The following is a 24,540-nucleotide window of genomic DNA, read 5'->3' as shown; positions in this document are numbered from 1 at the left end:
CTGTTTTTGTATTCTTTTTTACACTCACAATATGTAAAGAAATGGAAAACACCCATAATTGTTTATAGAATTGAGGAACACTTATGAAGTTGTTGACTTGTTACCATTTTGGTCTCTTGGTTTAGATTCAATGTTTACAGGGTGTTTTATATGAAAAATATTTTTTAGGCATGATGTACTTTTCACATGAAAACTTACTTATTTAATTTTGTATGTCAATGTGTGTCAGCATGAAATGTTGTGTATTACAATTCCTATTTCTTTGAGCACAATATCATTTTTGTGATTAAAGGTTGTGCAGTACAGTACATAAATAATAATACTAGTACAAGGGCTCCTGTTTTCTTACAATTCTGATGAACAGTTGTTAATAAAACACTTTTAACCAATCATCTGTGAATGTGGCTTAATATAATTTGTTCAAGAATTATAATAATTTACATGACTGCTTAAAAATCATTTTTTTCCCACAAACATGCATATAAAAAAACAAGCATACAGTGAATGAATGTAAATGGACTGACCATATTCCAAAGCGCTTTACAACGGCCTCTCATTCACACATTTATACACCAATGGCAGCAAGCTACCATGCAAGGCGCCGGCCCGCTCATTGGGAGCAATTTGGGGGTTCGGTGTCTTGCCCAAGGACACCTCGACATGTGGCTAGCCGGGGTTCGAACTGCTGATCTGCAGACCATGCAATCATTAGACGCCGGCTCTACCTCCTGAGCCACAGCCACCCCCCTTGAATGTAAATAAGTCAGAAGAAGAACCACAAGGGAAACAAGCTAGCGAAGTGCTCTAGGTGTAATTTATTTCAGGTGTAATCAAAAACACAAGAGAGGAGAGATGTGTCGCAGAAGCGGATACAGCACACAGGTCCATTACGACAGTATACAAGATGGATACACTCTCTCTGCAGGCCCACGATACCAACAACGTTAAATAGGACACCCTGTAAAGATATACAGAGTGTACAATAGATAGACTGTGGGTCTTGACAATGACTCAGTAACTTAGAATATTGAATACCCGCTTAACAGACCCTCACCTCTCCCATAACATGTAAATATGTACGTTGGTGGTCTACACAGCTCATAGACTAATAGTACAGAATGTGAAAGATAAGGAATTAAAATGGAAAACAATACAGTAGTGCAAATTAGCTGCGATTTGGATCTCTCTCTGAAAACAACAGCAGAAGTGGGTGCTCTGTGGCTGCTGTGGGCTACCTCTGCTGCCCCCTACTGGAAGCAGGAGAGTGTGTGGTGGCAGCACAGGGTTAGTGACAGGTAACCTCAACAGTGATGACAAAAACGTTGTCTCAATTTCACACACTAGCCTTCCACTTCCCTCTAAGGAGGGTACACTATCATTTCAGTTCATGAAGAGAAATGAACATCCTCCCTTCACCATGGTTGTTAAAAAAAAAAAAAAAAAGTGCTACATTATACTTAAAAAGGTGCAATATGGAACACTCAAGCGTTCTAATGGTTCTAAATGACTTATGTTGACAATGTTTAATTTGTAGCGATCAGGCAACGGAATACATTATTCATCTACCAACGCTGTTTTGGTCCGGAAAAGTGCTTTCTAAAATGGATGCAACACTGGGTTTGTTTACAATTTATTTGACTAATTTGACCATTTGCCTGGGGTGTTCTAGGGCTGGGGTGTTCTAGGGGAGTGACTCACTGATTTTCACCTGATTCTGGTGGCTGCCTCTTCGAATCGTGTCTACATGAAGAAACACAACTAATGCTAATGTCTGACACTGCAAGTCCATTTCAGGGACATATTATTATTAGGGATGGTGTGTTTCATCTCAGTGGCCAGAGTTGGCAACAGACACCCAGGTCCTCTAAGAGAATCAGGGAACGATCATTTTAAACTTTTGTGACAAGTGATTATTTATACAGTCAGAAGACTACGTTTTGAATCATTAACAAATTCAGACCATGTTAACCAAGTTCTTATAAATATGGTCCAAAGTGTAAACCAGAGGTCCTTACATGGACACTGCTCTGAAATGGCACTGGAACATAGTACAGTGTTATCGTCAGACCGTGATAAAGTGACAACACCGCTTTTCACATAATAAAGTAGGATTCACAGCGATACAGCAACTAAATGCAAACGTTCACAAAAACAACGTATTCGGGCTGACACTGAAATACACATAATTAAGCATAATAATTAATAAGCTTAATTTATCACCATGACATTCTTACCATATTAGTCTCTTGCCCTCGTCATCTTGGCTCAGAAGGATTGGTTATTGGTGTTACAATCACAGCTAGTTTGTTCACAGCTACAGTTTGTTCAGATGTACAAAGAAATAAACACAAGCATCTTACGACACGTCAGAGCCACCTATGACTGATTCTAGAGCGGAAGACATACCTTATGGTATGGAAGTAGAGAAATAGACCAATCACAACCAGACTCACCTCCACAACAACACCACGCACACACTGTAGTATGTGAGAACGAACATTTTTTGCTCGCATACAGACTGAAAACGTTCCAACAAATTTGAGTAAAAACGTTCAAAATACAGCTTTGTAATACTGACTTTAAGCTACGGCGAGTCGTTTTCTTCTTTTAAAACAGAGAAGCAGATAGCGTATTGGCTACACTAAAAAACAAGACATACGTACAAAAAGACCTCCACCTTGTGGCAGCTACACCCACCACAAGGTGTGAAGACAGGCTGCAGGAATATTTTTTGGGGAACAAAAGACCAAGGCTTTCCCTCTGTCCCTGCAAAGCTTTCCCACAATCCTTTGGGGTGAGCGACAGCAAGTCCTGTGGGAGAGGATGAGGAAGAGTGGGGATGGGGGTTCCCACTCCACTGCTATGAGGAGACGGTGACTGGATTCAGAGAATCGTTGCGGTTATAGAACTTGGAGAACGCCTCTTCCAGAACTGACGCAAGACGCGGCTGATCACCCTGGGAGAGAGAGAAAGAAAGAGAGAGAGAGAAAAAGAGAGGTAAGTTACCATACATAGAACTGCAGGCTGCTCTCTTAACTCTGCAGGCCTCATCACCCCTTCACTGACCTCATTGATGAATCCCAGTTGAACGAGCTCCACAGCCAGTTCCTGCACGTTTTCATCTGCACAGAGAAGATACACAGGCTGTCAGACCTACTAGGCACACAGACATAGACACACTACAACCCCCCCCCCCGCCCCTCCCCGTACATACACACAAATTCCACAAAACTTCTGCTCTGAATAACCAACCCAAGCATAGACGTGGGAACACTCACGTGGTAACAGATCACAGCTTAAGTGCCGGTTTAACTTGTCCTCAAGCTTCAACAACAATGTTAGCTGAAAAAGAGAGAGAGAGACAAAACAAAAGTTTAATAAAGAGTTGCGAGAGTCTTTCGGCTGCAAATCACAGCCTCTCTGCTGAACAAAGACAGCCGATATGTCTTACCCCTGCGCTAGAACGTCAGGGCCTGGCTTCACAGACAAGGCTTAAGCCAGTGGCGTAGCGCAAAATCCCGGGGCCCCCCCGCAAGGTGGCGGCGGGGGCCCTTTCGCAACGGAGTAAAAAAAAAAAAAAAACACGTGCGTTTTTTAGAGGACGATGCGTTATTGACGTTGCGAAATTTCGCAATATGCACTCTACATTCTAAATGCTTGACTTAGCAAAAGGTACAAACAAGTGAGAGCAATAGCCTATAACTAAAACCAAATGGTAGACTACACTACATCAGTAGAATGTATTATAAGTAGAATAGTACAAGCTTTATTTCTTTTAACAAAGTGTGGTGTGCACAGCAGTGTGATATCTGTAAACATATCTGTAGACTCTCCGCTAAGGGTTGCCAGATGGGATTGAGAATTTCCAACGTAACCAATCTAAAAACTTCTAAATCCACCAAAAACCAGCCCATCTGGCAACCCTGTCTCCGCTGCATCAGAGTCTACTTGTTGCGTAAAATTGGCCAGGGTTAGTCAAATCCTTTGTTGGACATCTCGTATATTGGTATATTGTGGCATTTCTTTACTGTTTGCCATCTGGTCTAGGAATACCCAGGGAAACGCAGACAGCAGAAGTAGATTCGAATAGTAGAATAGAAAAAAGAAACAGCTATATATAGCCTAACCATGCTGAATTACAGTATGTACCTGTATGATGCACTGACAGCCTGTGACTGTGAACCTGGCCGGACCCTGCCCTTCTGCCTGAGTTTGAGTATGATGCTGCCCAAATAAATGTTATTGTTTAGTGCTGTACGCTTTCGTGGTATTATATTGTGTGAATTATCATCTGTATGTTGTTTTTCTTTCACTCGACTAACCGCCGAGATAATACTTGAGACATGTACTTCCGTAAACATATATTTTTTTTTTTATTTTTTTTTTACAATATCGGACCGACAGTCCCACATATAGCGGCTATAATGTCCGAATAGAGAATCTACCACCACCTAAAGAATGCTTATTGTACTTTGTATTGTATTTTCGCTTGCCCATTTTCCTTGTGTCTCGCTGCCTACGTGTGACGTCAAAGTCATGTTGCTATTGGATACGGCTAACTATGTATATATTTTTAAATATAGGCCTATATATTAAAATTAATGTTGACACAATGAAGGGCCACTTATTTTCTTTATTTTATATATTTTTAAATTATAAAAAAAAACAAAAAAAAACGTTTGGATCCAATGTTAGGGGGCCCCCTAGTGGCTGGGGCCCCCCCGCGGTGCGTCGCTTGCGGGCCCGTCCGCTACGCCACTGGCTTAAGCCTAATGCTAGACTAAAAAGCATCTTTGTGGATGCTTTGTGGATAGTGAGTTGGACTGGTGAATGGAAGGTTGAGAGTTCAAATCCCGCCTGAAACACCACCACCACCACTAGTGTGCCCTTGAGTAAGGCTCCAGGGGGAATGTCCCTGTAATTCGTAATTGTAAATCGCTTTGGATTAAAAGCGTCTGCTAAATGGCAAATTCTAATTCTAATCTTTGATTGGAGATTTTTACATTGAAAGTGTGACTTAGTCCAGGAGTCCGAGGAGTCATGACACAGACTTACATGATGTTTAGCCTCGTCTACAGGCTCAATGTTGCACTGCATCTGCAGGACCTGGTGGGGGGATGAGAAGGAAAAATTTCAGCTTGCGGATTTTGATACGATCAGTAATATTCAGACATAAAGCCTCCTCCATTCGCTCCATCATCCCTCTGTACCATCCCCTCCTCTTTCCCTTTCTGTCCATCCCTCTACTCGTCCCTAACATCGACGCTCTTCCTCCAGGTCTCACCTTCCTGGTCTCCAGCTCTGCAGGTTCAGGGGTGGGGCTTTTGACCGAGGGGGGCACGATGGGAGACTTGGCGGCCGCCTGGTGGGCTTGCGGGGGGGAGGGCACCCCGAAAGCCATCAGAGGGTAGATCCCATTCCTGACACACCAGGGAGAGACGGGCCAGGCATCACATCTACGTACACTCACTGGTACTGGTACTATCTACCATCTACAACGTACATCACTGGTATTATCTACAATCTACAACATACACTCACTGGTATTATCTACAGATATTAACTGGTACTATCTACAGATATTAACTGGTAATCTACATACACTCACTGGTACTATCTACAGATATTAACTGGTATCTACATACACTCACTTGTACTATCTACAGATATTCACTGGTACTATCTACATACACTCACTGGTACTATCTACAGATATTCACTGGTACTATCTACATACACTCACTGGTACTATCTACATACACTCACTGGTACTATCTACAGATATTCACTGGTACCCTGAGTATCTTCAGATAATTGGAACAGAACACGCACACGCACACTAGCCTGAGGGAATCAGCCCGATTGCGCCATGATGTTCACTCTGCTTCACTTCACATCTCAGTGTGACCCTCCCCAGTCATTCTAGAAGTGTGTCAAAACTCACTGGTATAGGATGATCAGCCTTTAAAACAACCAGACAACCCAACCCAACCATCTCTGAAAGCCAGGTGGAGGAGTGAAGTGAAACAGAAGGTGAAGTATGATGTGATCCGGATGGTTCTTCTACCAGATTACACACACACACACACACACACACGAGGGCCTTACCTCACATCTTCCAGGAACTTGTCCAGCTCAAGAGCAGGAAACTGAGAAAGCCTGAGGAGATGAAGAGGTAGTTGATGTTAAAGGTAAATGGACTGCACTTATATAGCGCCTTATTCCAAAGCGCTTTACAACAGCCTCTCGTTCAACCATTCACAAACATATTCACACACCGATGGCGGCAAGCTACCATGCGCCGGCCCGCTCATTGGGAGCAATTTGGGGTTCGGTGTCTTGCCCAAGGACACCTCGATACGTGGCCAGCCAGGGTTCGAACCGCCGACCTTGCGATCATTAGACGCCGGCTCTACCTCCTGCGCCAGAGACGCCCCATGATGTTGAAGAGACATGACAGTGTGTGATCAAAAGCTGTCTCTCTCTCTCTCTCTCTATGATAAAAGTCTTCCACGAATCGAACAGCCAAGTTGTCGTCACACAAAGGGAAGAGAAAAGGCTGAATCCCTGCAACAGTCAAGACTTACTTCATCTGAACTCCTTCCTTGCACTCCACGATCACCAGGTTGGCGTCCATGTTCTTTGTCATCTCCTCTAAAGCGTTTTCTGGAATCATGTCTATAAGATGAACAAGGTTCAGCCAAATGAGAAGATTCACATCACATTAGTTGTGAGAGCAGTGAGTGTTAACACACACAACGTGTGTGTGTGTGTGTGTGTGTGTGTGTGTGTGTGTGAGTGTTAACGTGAGTGTGTGTGTGTGTGTGTTAGGGATGTACCCGAATACGAATATGGTATTCGGATAGTACGAATAATGAGATTTAAACAGATACAGATACTATCCGAAGTTGCTCGATATTATTCGGAGAAAACGATTGACATGATGGCTGCGTTCGTAAATTCTCTCTGAGAGTGCCAGATGGCACACTGGGCTCAACGTAATAAAGGGACCAAGTAATTTGATTGGACAAGAGGCATTCCATGACTGCTGATCAGATTTCCAGAGCGAATTTACGAACGCAGCCTAGGGCTAAACCAAAACCACTCGCAGACTCGTTTTGTTTTTCATAACACGAAACGAAGTTTTTAAGTACCACTCGATATAATAAACAACAGTTTAATGATCGTTAATTATGTATCATTTCTGGATTGGATTCACTATTCTCGTTTGCCGGAGGCTACTGGTAAGGGAGACTTTTGTAAATACTTTCGTTGGGGGACGTGTTCGTGTTTGGGGCTGGGTGATCATCTTATGTGTAGTTATGTGTTTCTAGCATGTCGATGTTCTATCAGCATGTGATGTTATAAACATTAAGAAGATGAATGGCCAGGGTTTTTCCTGCATAGAGAATTATGAGGCGGCCACCTCCGTCATATTTATACAGGGGTGCAAACTGGCGATGGTCCAAAAAGGTGACACTTTTTTTTTGCCCGTAGATGGTTAGCTCTATCGTTAACCTTTTAAACTTTTAGGTGGATTGGTTACCCTAGCCTAGATGGTCTTTGTGACATTTCACAATCACAAACATATATGTACAGAAACTCACTAAAGTATAAAACACCGCTAAAATACCGCTTCTCTTCAAATCACTCCATGACTCTTTGAGGTCAGTGCATTTGTTTTTTTGGTGAACTACCGTAATACCCCTACATGGCTAGAGAGTGCAACTTCTGTGCTTTTAGAAACTGTTGGATTTTTTTCGATTGCACATATAGTTCAAGAATTACGATAGTTTGAACGAACCCTGTAAAATCCTGTTGAGAAGTTATCGCAACATAGAAATAACTTCTATGTGATTTTATTACTTCTTATGTTTCTACTTCCATCTTAAGACCTTTTTAAGACGTTTTATTTCAACTGCAGCAGAGTTTAGCAGACAGGAAGATGTTAGCTTGGGCATCATGTGACTTGGATGAGATGAGATGTAGACCCCCCCCTCTGGTCCCTACCAATGTTGAGACCAAACCTACTCCCTTGATTTATTTTAAAAAGAAAAATTGTTTCTGATTGTTAACCCCAGTTAAGGGTGGTGGTGAGGTTCAGACAGTTGTTAAAACTTAGTTTAGTTATAAAAGAAATTAAAATAAAAAAGATAGAGAGAGATGAAAAGTACAGTATGAGGATGTGGAAATATATTTCATAATTATATGTGATATGGTTTGATTAATAGGTCCCCATCTCGGCAATTGTGAAACCTCACAATCGAGCCAAACAAGTCTTGTTGTGAAAAAATTGGTTTTCCGGTTTTTGGCATAGGACGACAAACGAAGCGATGAAGAACCCACTCGATGTCATATCCAACAGTTTTACATTCACTAAATACCTACATTTAGTTAGCAAAGTCGGGTGGGGGGTATTATTCGTTTTAGTGTGGCAGTGTGTGGAGCCACGCCCACCCCAGCTGTATGTAAAGAGCCATGTGTGTGCGTCTGGACCTGTTGACAAATTTACAAGATGGAGCTGAAGCTGAACCTCTCGCTAATGCCATCAACAGAATTTCAAAAGCAGGCAGAAATATCGACAGTGGGCAATTAATGAACTCCTTCATACTGGACTATACATAACGGGAACTCCGAACTCCGAATCCGACGATGACAGATGACAACGGAATTTCAGACATTGATCTCCACATCAGTTCACTATTCTTGGGACAGTCGTCTGCACAGACCTTCTGCTGTGTTCTTGGGTACGTTTTAGTGAGTTACATGTGTTGTTTACTAGGATTTTGTATTGTTTACTTAGGATAGCCAAACAGTTATTTGATGTTTTGTGAGTAAGGTAGATAGCCCCGTTGTTAGCATCAGTTATCAGACCACTGAAACTGCTCACCACAATTATGCCACCCCTCTACAAAACTAATGAGATGGTGGGAGGAAGAAATACGTTGTCAAAGATAAAACATAATAAATAAATACATTTGTTGGAGACCTACTAAACATGCAACATAGTCTAATATGTTTCATGCACCATTTTAGTGTGTTTGTGTGTACCAGCTAGCCAAACAAGTGTTAGCTTGTTAGCTAGCTAGCTAGCTTTGTTAGAGATATAATAGATTATAGAAAAAGTACCGTAAATGCTTTTGCAATGAACGCTAATGTTGTCGCTAATGTAATCCTTATATCAAAAATAAGGATTATTTCATTGATATGTAGATTTGCTGTAGAATAATACTGTGGATTGAAATGATTTCACTAGCCTACTACTCCTTACAGTACAACAATAGTACACTGAGAGTCTATGGAAAACCTACACTACCAGTGTGTCCACACCTCTGACCTGACATCTTTGTTACAGAATGACGAGGTGAGAGGTTCTGAGAGATGACACCTTGATGAGTCACCAGCACTTCAGGTATTTGTCATTGTCATTGTATAAGCAATTCTATTTTATGAACATAGTAGTATTTTGTAAAAGTGGTGTGTTGGTAACAGTGGGCAATCATTTTAAATGTACTGTCTTCTTTTTTTATTAGGCTACAGCTTTGATGCCCGGATGGGAAGGAACTACACCAAGTCCCACTAGATGCTTTATGGACTACAATGATAAATGCATACACACGGACACAACATTATCATTTTTTACCATTCTATTATTGTATTGCTCAATTGTATCTCCCCACGGCTGTCAGAACGGCAGAGTCACTACCCATCTTCCGTCGTAGACTGAAGACCCATCTCTTCAGGTTACACCTTAACTGCTCCTCCTGAGACATCTTCTGCCCCTCACCACTACGTCTCGTAAAGACACCCGCTTTCCCCTCTACTGTGTCCCTAAGAACTTCTATTGCCCCCCTTGTACTGTTTCTCTGTTTCTCCAGTGTAAAAAAACAACAAAAAATTAGGTTTTAGAAGAAGGTGATAGGAGAAGGTTTTTCCTTCTATCAATGGCCCCGGGCCTGAGCTAGATTACTCTTCCTGCTACGAATGGTGGACTGATGATTCTCATGCTTAGTATTCAAATGTATTGATTGTAAGTCGCTTTGGAATAAGGTGTCTGCTAAATGCCAAAAATGTAAATGTAAATGTTGTATCTTGCCTAATTTTTTCCATTGCCATGAATTTTACTCTCTTGTACTTGTAATGGGACGTAATGCACTTTTGGCACACATGGCAATACAATTATGATGAATCATGAATCTTGAATTATTATTATTATTATTTAGCTATTTAAACGTGTCAGCCCTGCAATTTTGCTTCCTGAGGGTTAGCTGACAACCCCACTGACAGATGACAGGTAGGTAATGACAGGTAGTGTAATGGGGGAGTGGTTGTCTTGAGGGTGTGGTTGTCTTGAGGGAGTGATTAGGGTGGAGTTAACCAGCTATTGTTCCCACCCATTACCTCTGTGAAAAATGTCTCTGAAATGTCTCTGAAGACTTATCTCAGTACGGTGGTTCAGGGGGTATCAACATTCAAATATCCATGACTTCTTCAACTTGTTTCAGATTTCAATGTATGACACATCATTTTAAAGCTTACAATCTACCCTTTCATAATCTGGAAAAAACAGAAAAAAGATTTTGCCCTAGTTGCGGACTTTTTAACTATGCCCTGTCACATATGTCAATATGAAATCAATTTGAAGCTACAAAGACATAAACATTGCATTGCCATGAATTATTAGATGCGAAAATACGAAATGTTACGACTTCCGTTACAAACCACGCCAATTTCCGGTATAAACCACACCCACTTCCGGTCTATCCGAATACAGATATTAAACAGATATTTTTGGGGTTAAACAGATACAGATACAGATACAGATAATGACGTCTCGTTACAACCCTAGTGTGTGTGTGTGTGTGTGTGAGTGCATGCATGCGTGTGTGTGTGTCTGTGTGTGTCAGTGTGTGTGTGTGTGTGTGAGTGTTAACATGTGTGTGAGTGTTAACGTGTGTCAGTGTGTGTGTGAGTGTTAACGTGTGTGTTTGTGTGGTCACGTACGTTGGTGGCTGACTATGCAGTGAGCTGCCAGCAGCTTCAGTGAGGGCACCTCAAACAGCGCTGGGTGGAACAGCAGCTCCTTGGCCGTGGGCCGTTTAACAGGGTCCAGCTCCAGACACTTCTGAATGAACTCCTACCACAGGACCATAGGAAAACACGCAGTTGTATGGACTGACTTATATAGCTCCTTATCCCATTCACACACATTCACACACCAATGGCAGCAAGCTACCATGCGAGGCGCCGGCCCGATTTTGGTTTCAGTGTCTTGTCCAAGGACACCTCAACATGTGGCCAGCCGGGGATTGAACTGCCGATCTGCCAACCTTGTGATCATTAGACGCCGGCTCTACCTCCTGAGCCACAGCCGCCCTGAGTTAGTCAGTTATGACACACACACACACACACACACACACACACACACACACACACACACACACACACACACACACACACACACACACACACACACACAGTATGCTAGGACTGGGATTGGAAACCCTCAGAATGAATATCCAACAATCTCTTGATTTTAGAAATATCTAGAGCCAATCAACACACCGCTGGGCTCTGTGACTGGGGTCTGACTCACCCTCTGTAGTAGGTCTGTGGGGGCTCTAACTCACCCTCTGTAGTGGGTCTGTGGAGGGGGGGCTCTGACTCACCTTCTGTAGTAGGTCTGTGGGGGGGGGGCTCTGACTCACCCTCTGAAGGGTGTCTTTGGGGGGGGGGTCTGTGCGGGGCTCTGACTCACCCTCTGCAGTGGGGGCTGTGGGGGGGGGGGGCTGTGACTCACCCTCTGTAGGGGGTCTTCCAGGGACTGGATGGCGTTATTGATGGCGTCCTGGGAGACGTAGGAAGACTCTCCGTTACGCTGGATCTCCAGCACCGCCATCTGGGCAAAGGAGGAGGGAGACGGTTGATTATTAAGACTAGAAGAGGACGTAGAACGTGGAACTGTGGAGCTAGTCATCAGGCTAGTCATCTGCTTTGATGATTTATTTTATTATTTTTCAATGTGCCTATACTATGATGACAATGACAATACTTTGCTAGCTGCTAAACCCTGGTTGAAGTGATCAACTCTATAACCTTTGCACTACTGACTACTTTACATTACTACCTTTGAACTACTGTGTATTACACATTGCACATGTCTCTTGATGTAGATTCTGTTATACTTCAACACATTAGATACTGTACATAAACTACCTCACTGTACATAGCTCATAACTGTATACACCTCTAAACTATACTGATGTTTACAACTACCTCTGCACATACTGTATATTACATAGTCACCTATCACTACCATTCTTGTTCTATTTATATCATGCTCTTATATCACAATTTGCACTTCTGGTTGGATGCTTAACTGCATTTTGTTGTATAGTACTTGGAGTCTGCGATGACAATAAAGTTGAATCTAATCTAATCTATGAATACAAGTATGTGTTGCTTGTTGACAGAGTGTAAGACCAACGCTCACCTCCAAGGCACACATCCCAAAGGAGTAAATGTCCACAGCCGTTGTGACGTCAACAACAGCTGAAATCAGAATGAAACCAAACCTTTTAAAAATGTTAGAGACATTTCTTCAGCAAAAAAATACTAATAATAATATATAATAATAGTAAATAAAAACAAAACAAAAAGGTGCTGAGGGAGAACGTTCACCTCCGTACTCCGGGGCAAAGAAGTGCAGACTCTTCTGCTCCTCGCGACAGGTCTTGACATGGTTGTTGATGGTGTCTGGAGCCACTACAACAAGAGGAGGAACAGGTTAGGGGCGGCTGTGTCTCAGGAGGTAGAGCTGGGGTCTAATGATCGCATGGTCGGTAGATCTGTGGTTCGAACCACGGCTGACCACATGTCGACGTGTCCTTCAAGACACTGAACCCCAAATTGCTCCCAATGAGCGGGCCGGCGCCTTGCGTGGCAGCTTGCCGCCATTGGTGTGTGAATGTGTGTGTGAATGGGTGAATGAGAAGCCGTTGTAAAGCTCTTTGGAATAAGCCGCTATATAAGTCAGTCTGTATGTCAGTCTATATAAGTCAGTCTGTATAAGTCAGTCTGTATAAGTCAGTCTGTATAAGTCAGTCTGTATTAGTCAGTCTGTATTAGTCAGTCTGTATTAGTCAGTCTGTATAAGTCAGTCTATATAAGGCAGTCTGTATAAGGCAGTCTGTATAAGTCAGTCTATATAAGTCAGTCTGTATAAGTCAGTCTGTATAAGTCAGTCTGTATAAGTCAGTGCCGTACCGTTTACCATTTATTTACCAGGTTAGAATCAAGGACTCCTGGGGGGTATTCCACGTACCTTGATTAGTATATTCGCGATTAAAAAGAAAGCCATGTTCAGGGAACTCTCGACTGGAATTCAAGCCTCAAGTGACCGCTGACCGATTATTTTAAGAAATGAATATTCACTACTGTGGTGATATCAGCAGCAGGCTATACACGGTCAGATCATTACGATGGCATAGTGGTATTAACCACAGCCATAGTATCAATTCATCGTTTTAAGACGGGGGTTCAAATCCCTCTTCTGACACACTTTTGACTGCATTCCGTTGTCTGATGCTTGTACTCTATAACAATAAAGTTGAATCTAATCTAAAAATGTATGTATAAAATGATGGTGTAGGCAAATTTACGAGAACTGACACGATTACAATGGTGTTTGAAGCCTTTCTGACTAGTAAATGATGTTCTTCTAACTGGACCCTGGATTCGGCATAGATCATTTTTTCTTATGATTACTGATGGATAGATAATTCACTTACTTAGACAGATGTATATATTGTAAATCGATTTGCATGAAGGCTTCGGTTAAATGTAAAAAGAATAAACATTAAAATACATTAAGTATCGAACTGGCAACCTTCCGACTTCTATCTGGCTGCCTTAACCCCTGCGCCAAACACACCATTGTGACGCTGTCGATGCATGTTGATAGACATACCTATTTTTTTTTACACCTTTTTATTTATCTATCACACTATCAAACTATCTATCTATCTATCTATCTCGTAAAAGGTGGGAACTAATATTTCCAAAAAGACACTTGACGGAACTGTCGTTCGGGATATGGTTTTCGCCTGTGAGACATTTTTGACACACGTCATTACTTAAACCTGTCGCTACCAGGTTTGTTCTGAAGGATTGGTTGAAATTATCGCGAATTAGAAAAACTTGCCAGGATTGGCTCTAATCGCCCTTCTAGGAATAGGGCCCTGGGGCTATTTGCATAAACATAGATTAAGACTGGCCTAAGCCTTAGACTAGTCTTATATTCTCAGGTTAAACCAGTATAATTAAGACTGCCTGTTGCATAAAAAATAAGACTCACCTATTTTGAGGTTAGAAAGTTAGCCACCTTCCCCCCTGGCTAATCTTGATTTAAGAGCTGTGTTGCTATGGGAACGAGTCAGGGCTAGTAGCTAGCTAACACTGTAACTCCAGCGCGGTAAACTACTTCACTACTTAAAACTGCTAAGCAGTATACTTTTCTCCACATTATATCCCTCCAATATACATATGTTTTCAGCAGAAGAAAATGTAGTTTCTCTCTCATATCTTCCGCCACTAGGTGTAGCTAGGTGTAGCTAGGTGTAGCTGTTTCAGCCACCATGTTTTTTTTCTGTCAAGTGTCTTATTTTACTTTGAGTGCATTGCGTGACAGGCTAAATGCACTCAAAGTCAGTCTTACTTTAGTCACTCATAGGTGAGCTTTATGCAACAGGAACATTTTAGAGTCTATAGCAAGACTGACTTAAAGTGAGATCTAAGTCTAAGACTGAGTCTATCTTTATGCAACCGGCTGAGTGACAGGCCGAGAGAGAGTGTGGCTGAGGCCTAACTAACATTTAGCAGATGTCTTTATCAAAAGCGATTTGTTTAAATTATTATTATTTACAGCAGAGAAACTCTACAGGGGGGGTAGAGGGGACGGAGAGTTTTCAGGTTTCAGGAGGGACAGTTAAGGTGTAGCCTGAAGAGATGGAGGTCTTCAGTCTACGGCGGGAGACAGGGAGTGAGATTCTGCGGTCCTGACGGTACCTGAACCGATCTTGATGAGGCCGTTGTGCTGGATGAAGATGGTGTCACAGGTCAGGTTGCCGTGGATGATGGGAGGGTCACATAGGTGCAGGTAACTGGGGGGGGAGAGAGAACGCTTACAAGATGTCTCCAGAAAAGAGCACTTTTGAAAATCTGTCTTGTTGAGGTGAACCTGTGGGGGGTGAGAGAGTGTGTGTGTGTGAGTGTGTGTGTGTGTGTGTGTGTGTGTGTTACTGACCTGAGAGCAGACAGTATCTGTGTACACCAGCGCTTCCAGGCCTGATCGAAAGGTATAAAATAACAAACACCACATAGATGAGATCACTATGATGTCTGGAACAACAGGCAAACTGATCAGAGGGATTCCTGCTTTCTGAGGCTGTCATAACAACAAAGAAATGGGACACTGTCCTTGTAACCATGGGAACACAGGACAGTACACACAGGAGACATACACTATATGTGACACAGTCTGATCATTTGGTCCTCATGTCGGCAACCAATCAAAATGTTTAGACTTCAGACAGAAACACAGAACTACGTTTCAACGTTGTTGAGAATCACAACACAAACTCGCTAAGCCAAAATACTGCAAGGCAATGGATTGGGTGAGTAATCCCCACTGCTACCTAGTTAACTATAACAGTATTTTACATTGTTAGCAGGCTCCCAAAACAAGCTGTGTTAGTTTATTAGCGATATGTCATTGATTTTCAACAACGCGGAAATGTGTTCACATTTTTCGAAAGAAAAGTACGTAAAAATGACATTGGATCCCGACATGACCAAAGCATTAGAACGTATCACATATGGAAAAAAGTATGTGGACACAATTTTGGTCTGGGGCTGTTTTCATGGTTTGGGCTAGGCCCCTTAGTTCCAGTGAAGGGAAATCTTAATGCTACAGCATACAATGCGATTCGAGATAATTGTATGCTTCCAACTTTGTGGTAACAGTTTGGGGAAGGCCCTTTCCAGTTTCAGCATGACAATGCCCCCATACACAAAGTGAGGTCCATAACGACATGGTTTGGTCTGGGAGAACTTGACTGGCCTGCACACAGAGCTCTGACCTCAACCCCATCCAACACCTTTGGGATGAATTGGAACGCCGACTGCAAGCCAGTCCTTCTCGCCCAACATCAGTGCCCGACCTCATTAATGCTCTTGTGGCTGAATGGGAGCAAATCCCTACAACCATATTCTAAAATCTAGTAGAAAGTCTTCCCAGAAGAGTGGGAGCTGTTATAGCAGCAAAAGTGGGACCAACTCCATATTAATGCCCATGGTTTTGGAATTAGAAGTTCAACAAGCACATGTGGGTGTGACGTTCCGGTGTCCCAATACTTTTGTCCATATAGTGTATGTTCTTCTTATAGTTAAGTTTGGTAAGTCCTCCCTTCATGTTCCTCCCTTCATTCTACAGTATCTCTTGACTCCTAAAAGCTAAACAGACACATCTTCTGTACCTTCTCATTCATGGTCTTGTGGTTTTTCTTGGTCTTTTTCAGAAACTGTTTCAGACTTCCTGAAGACATGTATTCTGTGATGAAGATGACCTGCCAGGGTTAAGAAAAAAGAAAGAAAAAGAAAAAGTAATCAGTAATCTGTACAATAGATTGTCCCTCAACAAAGGCATTTGTAATAAATTAATAATGTAATAATTGTTATGTTGTCCCAGGAAGTACGACACTTACCCTGGCCCTGATCTCCTTGACATCAGCCCAGTACTTGTGAAACTTCACAATGTTCAGATGTTCCAACTGGATCAAGTTGTCAAAAACTGCGTTGACTTTGTCCTGTCGGAAGTGATAGAGGAGAAAGAAACAAGTGAAACATACGGTACAGTAGTTAAACTGTTTACTGAAACAAACATTTACATACCAAATATCAACTAATAATACATGGTTGGAGCAATAAGCTTAATACTTATTTCCTAATGAAATGTACATTCTCTGCTATAATCCACTGAGGCATTACCGGATGGAGTTTGACACTTAAACCCAATTAAGCTCTTAATATCTAACTAGCCCACTTCGTCTGAGTGTGTGAGAGTCAGAATAGGCTACTCTTAGAACATGGGCTAACCTGGTATTCATTTGCCATATAATAATAATAATAATAATAATAATAATAATAATAATAATAATAATAATAATAAATAAATAAAAAACGTTTTTATTTAAAAGCGCCTTTCTCAAACTCAAGGACACTGTACAGAAAAAAAGAGAAGCAGGACAATAAACCAAAAACACAACATAACAAAAACAGAATAGAGATATAGAAGATAAAATCGCATTCAAAAGGAGGGTGCTCCAAGGGTTTAGTGCGGGTGAGGATCCTGGCAGAGTTTTTTTTATTTGCAATCATTGTGTTCTCAGGAGTTAATTCTAAATGACTTTATTTTTACTTGGGAACAGGTCACTGTTCAAAAATGCAGCACACAAATACAAAAAAAAATCTGAGAATGTTACGATAGATTTGTTGGACCAGGCGACAGCACAATGCACCAATGATTCAGAATAAGAACCAAACTGCATCGTTGTATTGTTAGTTCATCACAATTCTCTGCAAGTCATGCCTTTCTTTCGTTGTCAAAAGTATTGCTTTTCATATAGCGGAAAACACCATCACAAAATAGGAGATAGGAGCTCATCTTACTCAAAGCTCAGCCTCTGTTCAACAGACGCCAACACAGCATGTTCATTTTTCAGAACAGAAGGCAGATGTAACTGTCTGAGCCTGCGAACTGACAAGACCTCCATACAAACTGCTTACAGAGAATCACAGAGTAGACACATCCAGAAAAACTCATCCAAGAACTGTCCACAGAAAAGGGTTTCAACACCTAATGTGGAGGTTTATATAACAACAATCCCCTCTCTTTCCAAGAACTGTTGAAGTAACACTTGTACAGAGAGATGTTGTGTTCACCATTTTGCTCTGGGTTTAGCAGCAACTGGTCATGCCAACTCTTTATTAAGCCGATGAGCTCTGATACCGGAATGCAGAGAGGAAAAAGTAACAGACACTGTTTCCGTTTCGCTAGATCCTGAGCTGTAATGCTAATATTAACAAGCACAAATACGGCAAGTAAATGTGAACATTACGCATTTCTAACTGGACCTAAACCTGAATGTTATGACATAATAATTAACAAAATAATGTCCAGCTCATAGACACAGAACAATAGATAACCGTTCTATCTCTATGGGTCTGCCTTTGTAAGAAGTCAATCTATCACTGACCTCCTTGCAAGTCTGCTGGCTCAGTGTGTGATGATGACTAACCACTGTGTTACGTCCGTAGTGTGTTTGTGTGTTCTGTTTGTTTTCTGTGTTTCTCCCAGGTGATGGTTCTTCCTCCCTATCTATATGGTGATGGCCTGATTGGGCACACCTGTGCTCAAACCTCAATCAAGGTGGAGGTGGAAGATAAAAGCCTGGGAGAGACACTCAGATGGTGCCAGTGGGCCATTCCATAACTTGTGTGTGAGGTTAAAACTTTAAGGGCCAGTTGCACAGACAAGGCTTAAGCCTAGTCCTGGACTAAATCACACTTTCAATGTAAAATCTCCATTGAAGATGCTTTTTAGTCTAGGATTAGGCTTAAGCCTTGTCTGTGAAACTGGCTCCTAGAGACTAGCTATGGGGTCGTAACACACTGTGACATCATAAAGTGCATTGTTTGATGCAGCTGCGTTACGGCCAAGCTCCACCTACTGCGTTGCGTCACCTCGCCATCGGCATTGCGTCAACTTCCCGTTGTCCAAGCTCCACCTACTGCGTTGCGTCACCATCAACGTTCTACCTGCTCCACTGTCATTTTTTGTATACGGGAATAATTTCACCCTTGACTGCAATATGTCCACAACAATAACAACATCATACAGAACATTTTCCAATCAGGGTAATATTTTATCTACATATTCCCAAATAGATAGTTGTTAGTTCAGTAGATGTTCAACTAACTGTCAACAACATTTCAACTAACTAACCACTAATCCTAAACCTTGCCCTAACCTTAAATCTAACCCTATCCTTAACCATAAATCTAGTTAGAGTCTACAGAGTTGCAGTTGATAGTTTGAGCAGCTGTGGATCATCTATAAGGGAATAAAGTGTGACCCCAGTCAAGTATGAATTGTCATACTGTCATATGCTCCACCGAGCGCGCGGAGCCCGCGAAGCGCGAGGAGAGCTCAGAGCCCGAGGAGCGCTCGGTTATTAACAGAGACGTTCATAGCGGGAATTTCTGGATCAGGAGAGCACCTACATTCTCTTACAACATCTCTTTCATCAATTATGGGTACGTATAGCTTAATTTATCCACATCTGCTAGCGGTTTTAATAAACTTATTGAGGACACAAGTTGGGTTGTGTTGACATAGAGCTGAATGTCGTACTTGGAGCTGTCCGTGGTACTGACGCAGGTAGCCTACCACAGGACAAAAAAAACCTATAGTAAAAGTACCTCAGTGTATGCTAGCTTTTTCTTTTTTACTTCAGGAAAGCATCACCCATTAGAACAGAATATAGCCTACAACAAAATGTGTATGTGTGCTAAATGGATATGTATCTAAACGTCCTCAGTGTTATAATAAATAAATAAATAAATAAAAACACCAATTACAATTACATTGGGAATAGACTTTTTCTCTTCTTCCCATCTCTGGCAGCTGCTTATAATCGCAGGAGAGCACTGGCTCTTCTTTTACTCCTCCAAAGGCTTCAGAGAAGAGGAAGAGGGAGAAGATGGTGGGTTCATCCCTTGAACCAGAGGAGAAGAGAGCAGGGAGCTTTCTATCATCTGGTCCAAGAGCTCCAGCTGGATGAACAAAAGTACCGGGAGTACTTTCGGATGACCCCTAACCAGATGGACCACCTGCTCGCCATAGCTGGCCCTGCACTTAGAAGAATCAACACAAAGTACAGGGACTCCATAGAGCCAGCGCAACGGCTGGCAGTGACTTTGAGGTAACAATGGCCAATTTTATTATCAATAAATACTTACAAATAGGTAGAACATACCGGTATTTAGATTATATAGCAGTGAAATACACTTTGAACACTGTAGCCCGCAACCTCAGCAAATATGTTCAAGTCAAGACTAAAAACGTTGCTCATTGTTAGCATGTTAGACGAGTTTGCCCACATAGAAGCACAAAAAAAAGCACAAAAAAATATTGCCTTTAATTGACTAAATAATTAAGTTAAGATTATAAAAACCCATCCTTTTAATATTGCATTTAAGTTAAGTCAGACTCTGTTTGGTTTTGTGCTTCTATGTGGGCAAACTCGTCTAACATGCTAACAATGCGCAAACGCGCAACACGTCTCCCCCTGAGGCTCAAACTATTCAGCATAGGAACAATACTCATAGCAAAGTAGTACATCTCATCATTCTCTTGAGGCACATGTGGAGGCTGGGATGGTTCCTCTAGTATCTTTAGCAGCCTGGGCCAGACAACCTACAAAGACAAATGAACCCACTTTTTGACAATAGGCTATACAATTATAACCAACAACTGCAATTGTAAATACAATTGGTCTCATTGTGACGTCTGCGTCCACCGTCAAAAATCAAACTTCAAAATGTTTTACTTTTGACGCAGCCATCGGACGCAACGCAACGCTACGCAACGCAGCAAGTGGAGCACCTTTCATTGATTACAATGCATTTGATCCCAATTCCGGACGCAACGCACATTTGACGCAACGCTCGATGGCCATGGTGGAGCTTGGCCGTTACTCACCTCCTGCAATTTGAAGATCTTCCTCTCTGAGAACATGACCTCATTCCAAACTACCTCCACACCCTCCTCAGTGTCCATGGCCAAGTAGGCATTGTCGATCCCGGGGACATTTCGCTGATTTACCTAAAATAGGTACAACAGTAGCAGGTGTTTCAGGATTAATCCTCAAATTATACAAAACACAGCAACTGACTAAAACAAGTGATCCTTCCCATGATGCTTCTACACTAGAGGGGGGGGGGTGTTCATTAAAAGACCGTACCTCCTCTCTGCGTTTCTGCCAACGTCCGCACGGGCTCTCCTCCAGAATCTCAGACTCGTCCTCACTCTCCTCTTCCTCATCCTCAGTCGCTTCTGTGGCGGGAGACTGCGTCGTCATGGATACAGGGGGGGATACGGATGACACTGTCTGTCCGGTGGCGGCAGCTGCCGTGGACTCCGGCTTCCCCTCCTGGGCAGGGTCCGGTGCCTTCCCCTCTCCCTCTGACATCACTTCCTGTCAGGCTTGGCAAGCCTGCTGCAAAACAAGACAAATATTGTAGTCACTGTCACACACAGTCCAAGCATCATTTGTATGTAGTGTAAAAATGCTTAACTAAGTACATACAAGCTCAAATACTTCTCTCAATGTGGATTGATACATTTACATGGCAACGGCTGAGGCAGCTAGCAAGCTAGCACATGAAGGCCTCCTATCATAGGTACTATTATTCAGAAGAAAATGTTCTTGAGACATAAATGACGAAGTGTTTTGGATGACAAGCAGCTGCAACCAACCGCACACATGACCTGCCATGACATGACCAAGCCAGCTTATATAATATTAACATTATTAGCTGGTTTCGTTGCTGTCGTCTCCTCTACTCTACTGTACTGTACTGTAGTCGACAGCTAAAGGCTATATCTATCTCTACGGAGTTTACCTTTTTAACAGGAGGGACGTGGATCCAGAATCTAACCGTTGAATCCTTGTGGAAAAACAACGATTAGTCAGCCGAGCTAGCAAGCTGCTAACAAGCCACTGTCAGAGGACACACTTCCTGGTTGTGTTGATAACGGAGGTCTCCTCTCTCTGGTGAATGCTGCTCACTGCTGTTGGTCTACACAACCACAACCCCGGGCTGACGAGCCAGGCTAGCCAGAAACGGCGATGGCTTCCTAGATGTCGAACAACATATCAACGTCTAAGCTTGAACAGTTGCATTATCCACACGAGAATCCTACTTTAAATTATTCCAAAGGAGTAGGTTAGTGTTTACCGACGTCTCCTGATACAGTGATGTGATGGCGAAAACAATATGAATAGAACTCCGCCCACCTATGTCCGGTGTAGGTAAATTAGGAATTATTTCAAAATAAAAGTGCTTCATTCACCTTCGGCCTAGGACGAGGCTACACGACGACAACATTTTAGATCTCTGGCCACACAAGCGTTTTCTCATTGTCGCGCAAAAGACTTTGGCCACATGGAACCGCGTATTCATGTACACTGGACATGGCATACAGTTGACCCAGAAAATTGTTAAAATATAATTGAGACAGTAGCCTACCATAAAATAATAGAAATTCATAACCCTCATTTTCATTCATACATACTTCTTAAATGCAATATTAAAAGGATGGGTTTTTATAATCTTAATTTAATTATTTAGTCATTTAAAGGCAATATTAAAAAGATGGGTTTTTAGTCTTGACTTGAACATATTTGCTGAGGTTGCATCCCTAATGTAAACTGGCAGTGCATTCCACAATTTGGGTGCATAAAATGAGAATGCAGCCTCACCAAATCTCTTCTTTTGTGCATGTGGTACACAGAGAAAACCAGTGTCAGAAGACCTGAGATCTCTATTGGGCTGATATGGTAGCAAAAGGTCTTTCAAATATTCTGGTGCTATGCCAGTGAGAGCTTTATAAACAAGCAGAAGGATCTTGAAATATATTCTGAACTTAACAGGAAGCCAGTGTAGAGTTTCTAAAATAGGAGTTATATGAGCTTGTCTGCTTGTTTTGGTAAAAACTCTCGCTGCTGCATTTTGGACTAATTGCAGCTGGCCAATAGCTTTCTTCGGAAGACCAGAAAGGAGACTGTTACAATAGTCCAAACGTGTAATAACAAAAGCATGCATTAACACTTGTGCATCAACTTGCCGGAGAAAATCTCTAAAATCTCTAACTTTAGCAATATTCCGTAGATGATAAAAAGCATTTCTAGTGATAGATTTGATGTGAGGCTCAACGCTTAAGTCAGAATCTATAATCACACCTAGATTCTTAGCTTCATGTTTGCAGTTTGAAAGCAAGGTTCCCATCGTATTCAACAATTTGTCTTTTTGTGGTTTTGGTCCAATGACAAGAATCTCCGTTTTGTCCTGATTTAGTTTTTGGGCATCCAACGTTTTATATCTCAGAGACAATTCTCCAGCGAGCTGAGTGCATGTGAATTGTACAGCTGAGTATCATCAGCATAACTATTACAATTTACACCATGTTTTCTGATGATTCCACCTAATGGGATCATCTACAGGGAGAAGAGCAAGGGACCAAGAATAGACCCCTGAGTTGACATGTGATGTTAACATTATCAGAAACTGAGTCTCCCAGGACAACAGAGAAATGCCTACCAGCTAGATAAGATTTAAACCACTCTAATACAAGTCCTGAGAGGCCGACACAGTTTTCTAAACGATGTATTAGAATAGTGTGATCTACTGTATCAAAAGCAGCACTCAAATCTAACAAGACAAGAACTGATACACTACCAGCATCTATGATAAGTCTGAGATCGTTTACAACCTTTACTAATGCAGTCTCAGTACTATGGTTAGAACGAAAATCTGATTGAAACTTCTCAAATAAAATGTTTTTGCTAAGAAAATCAGTAAGTTGTCTGAAAATCACTTTCTCAAGGATTTTACTTAGAAATGAAAGGTTAGATATTGGTCTGAACAGAATTATCTTGCTTTCCTTTCTTAAGTAGTGGTTTTATTGTAGTATTGTCAACTCCCGATCAATCTCCTCTCCACTTACATTACGTCTGCATCCAAGAAATGGCATGTATACGTTATTCATCTGTGTACATTTAGGTCGTATAAAAAGAGCTGATGCATAATACATTTTATGATAATTGTTGAAGAGCCTCTTGCTAAGATGTTTCTAAGACGATAAATAATATCACAGCACTGGTTTATCAAGTGTAGGATATGTATAGCACAAGACTTGCGCTGAATGGTTGGGTTGCACGCTATGCGCACATACATCAATCAATCAAACTTTATTTCTACAGCATATGGATGTTACGTGCCTAATGCCTAGACCTTTGATGCGCACACTTGTTACTTGCCACTTTCATACTTTTATTTAGCCTATATAGTACAAGTCATACATTGAATGTAACCTCAAGTGCTGAACAGTATTAAGTAAATCACAATACATGTGTGGGTGTCCGCGTCATTGTTATCGAAAGACACACTCAATCGCCGACCACACAACTCCAAAAACGATACAGAAACACCCTCCCAGCGTTATCGTCTCGTCAGTTTAGTCTCAGTTTATGAATTCGGCGGAGTCGTGTAGCCGTGAGGTGCAAACGATATCAGATCATCGCCGTTTCAGTCGAATCTGGCACAGTGTAGCCTATGCCTTATAGTACTTCATTAAACGTTTAAAAAATAGTCACAAATGATATTCAACGTATCTCTGGAAATAAATATTTAATCCGC

General features: G+C 41.9%; 1 protein-coding gene across 2 annotated transcripts; it reads right to left on the bottom strand.

Annotated features, from left to right (window-relative positions):
* Nucleotides 1-795: 795 nt before the first annotated feature.
* nrbp1 (nuclear receptor binding protein 1) lies at nt 796-21,991 on the bottom strand. Of its 2 annotated transcripts, none has more exons than XM_080549249.1 (18): nt 21,745-21,991; nt 21,084-21,338; nt 20,822-20,944; nt 16,764-16,865; nt 16,536-16,625; nt 15,305-15,345; nt 15,067-15,161; nt 12,682-12,765; nt 12,494-12,552; nt 11,801-11,899; nt 11,005-11,137; nt 6,588-6,678; nt 6,109-6,159; nt 5,285-5,420; nt 5,056-5,106; nt 3,279-3,342; nt 3,067-3,122; nt 796-2,956 (listed from the first exon to the last, which is right to left on the bottom strand). In XM_080549249.1, the coding sequence occupies exons 2-18, from the start codon at nt 21,309-21,311 to the stop codon at nt 2,861-2,863; spliced, it is 1,599 nt and encodes a 532-aa protein (XP_080405375.1). In that variant the 5' UTR covers nt 21,312-21,338; nt 21,745-21,991; the 3' UTR covers nt 796-2,860. The 2 variants fall into 2 exon arrangements, with proteins under 2 accessions (XP_080405375.1, XP_080405376.1); XM_080549250.1 differs by having other exon boundaries at nt 21,084-21,335.
* Nucleotides 21,992-24,540: the final 2,549 nt, after the last annotated feature.

This window comes from Nansenia antarctica (genome assembly GCF_963989245.1).
Source record: "Nansenia antarctica genome assembly, chromosome: 1".
Lineage (NCBI taxonomy): Eukaryota > Metazoa > Chordata > Actinopteri > Argentiniformes > Microstomatidae > Nansenia > Nansenia antarctica.
This window is presented reverse-complemented; position numbering and strand designations above follow the sequence as displayed.

Excerpts from the sequence above, each read along its gene's own strand:
- nrbp1 (XM_080549249.1), bottom strand. The coding sequence starts at position 21,311 with ATGTCAGAGGGAGAGGGGAAGGCACCGGACCCTGCCCAGGAGGGGAAG. Across the intron at positions 12,766-15,066 it reads CCTCATCAAGATCGGTTCAG|TGGCTCCAGACACCATCAAC; the intron begins GTACCGTCAGGA and ends CTCTTGTTGTAG. Across the intron at positions 6,679-11,004 it reads CTGCATAGTCAGCCACCAAC|ACATGATTCCAGAAAACGCT; the intron begins GTACGTGACCAC and ends TTCATCTTATAG.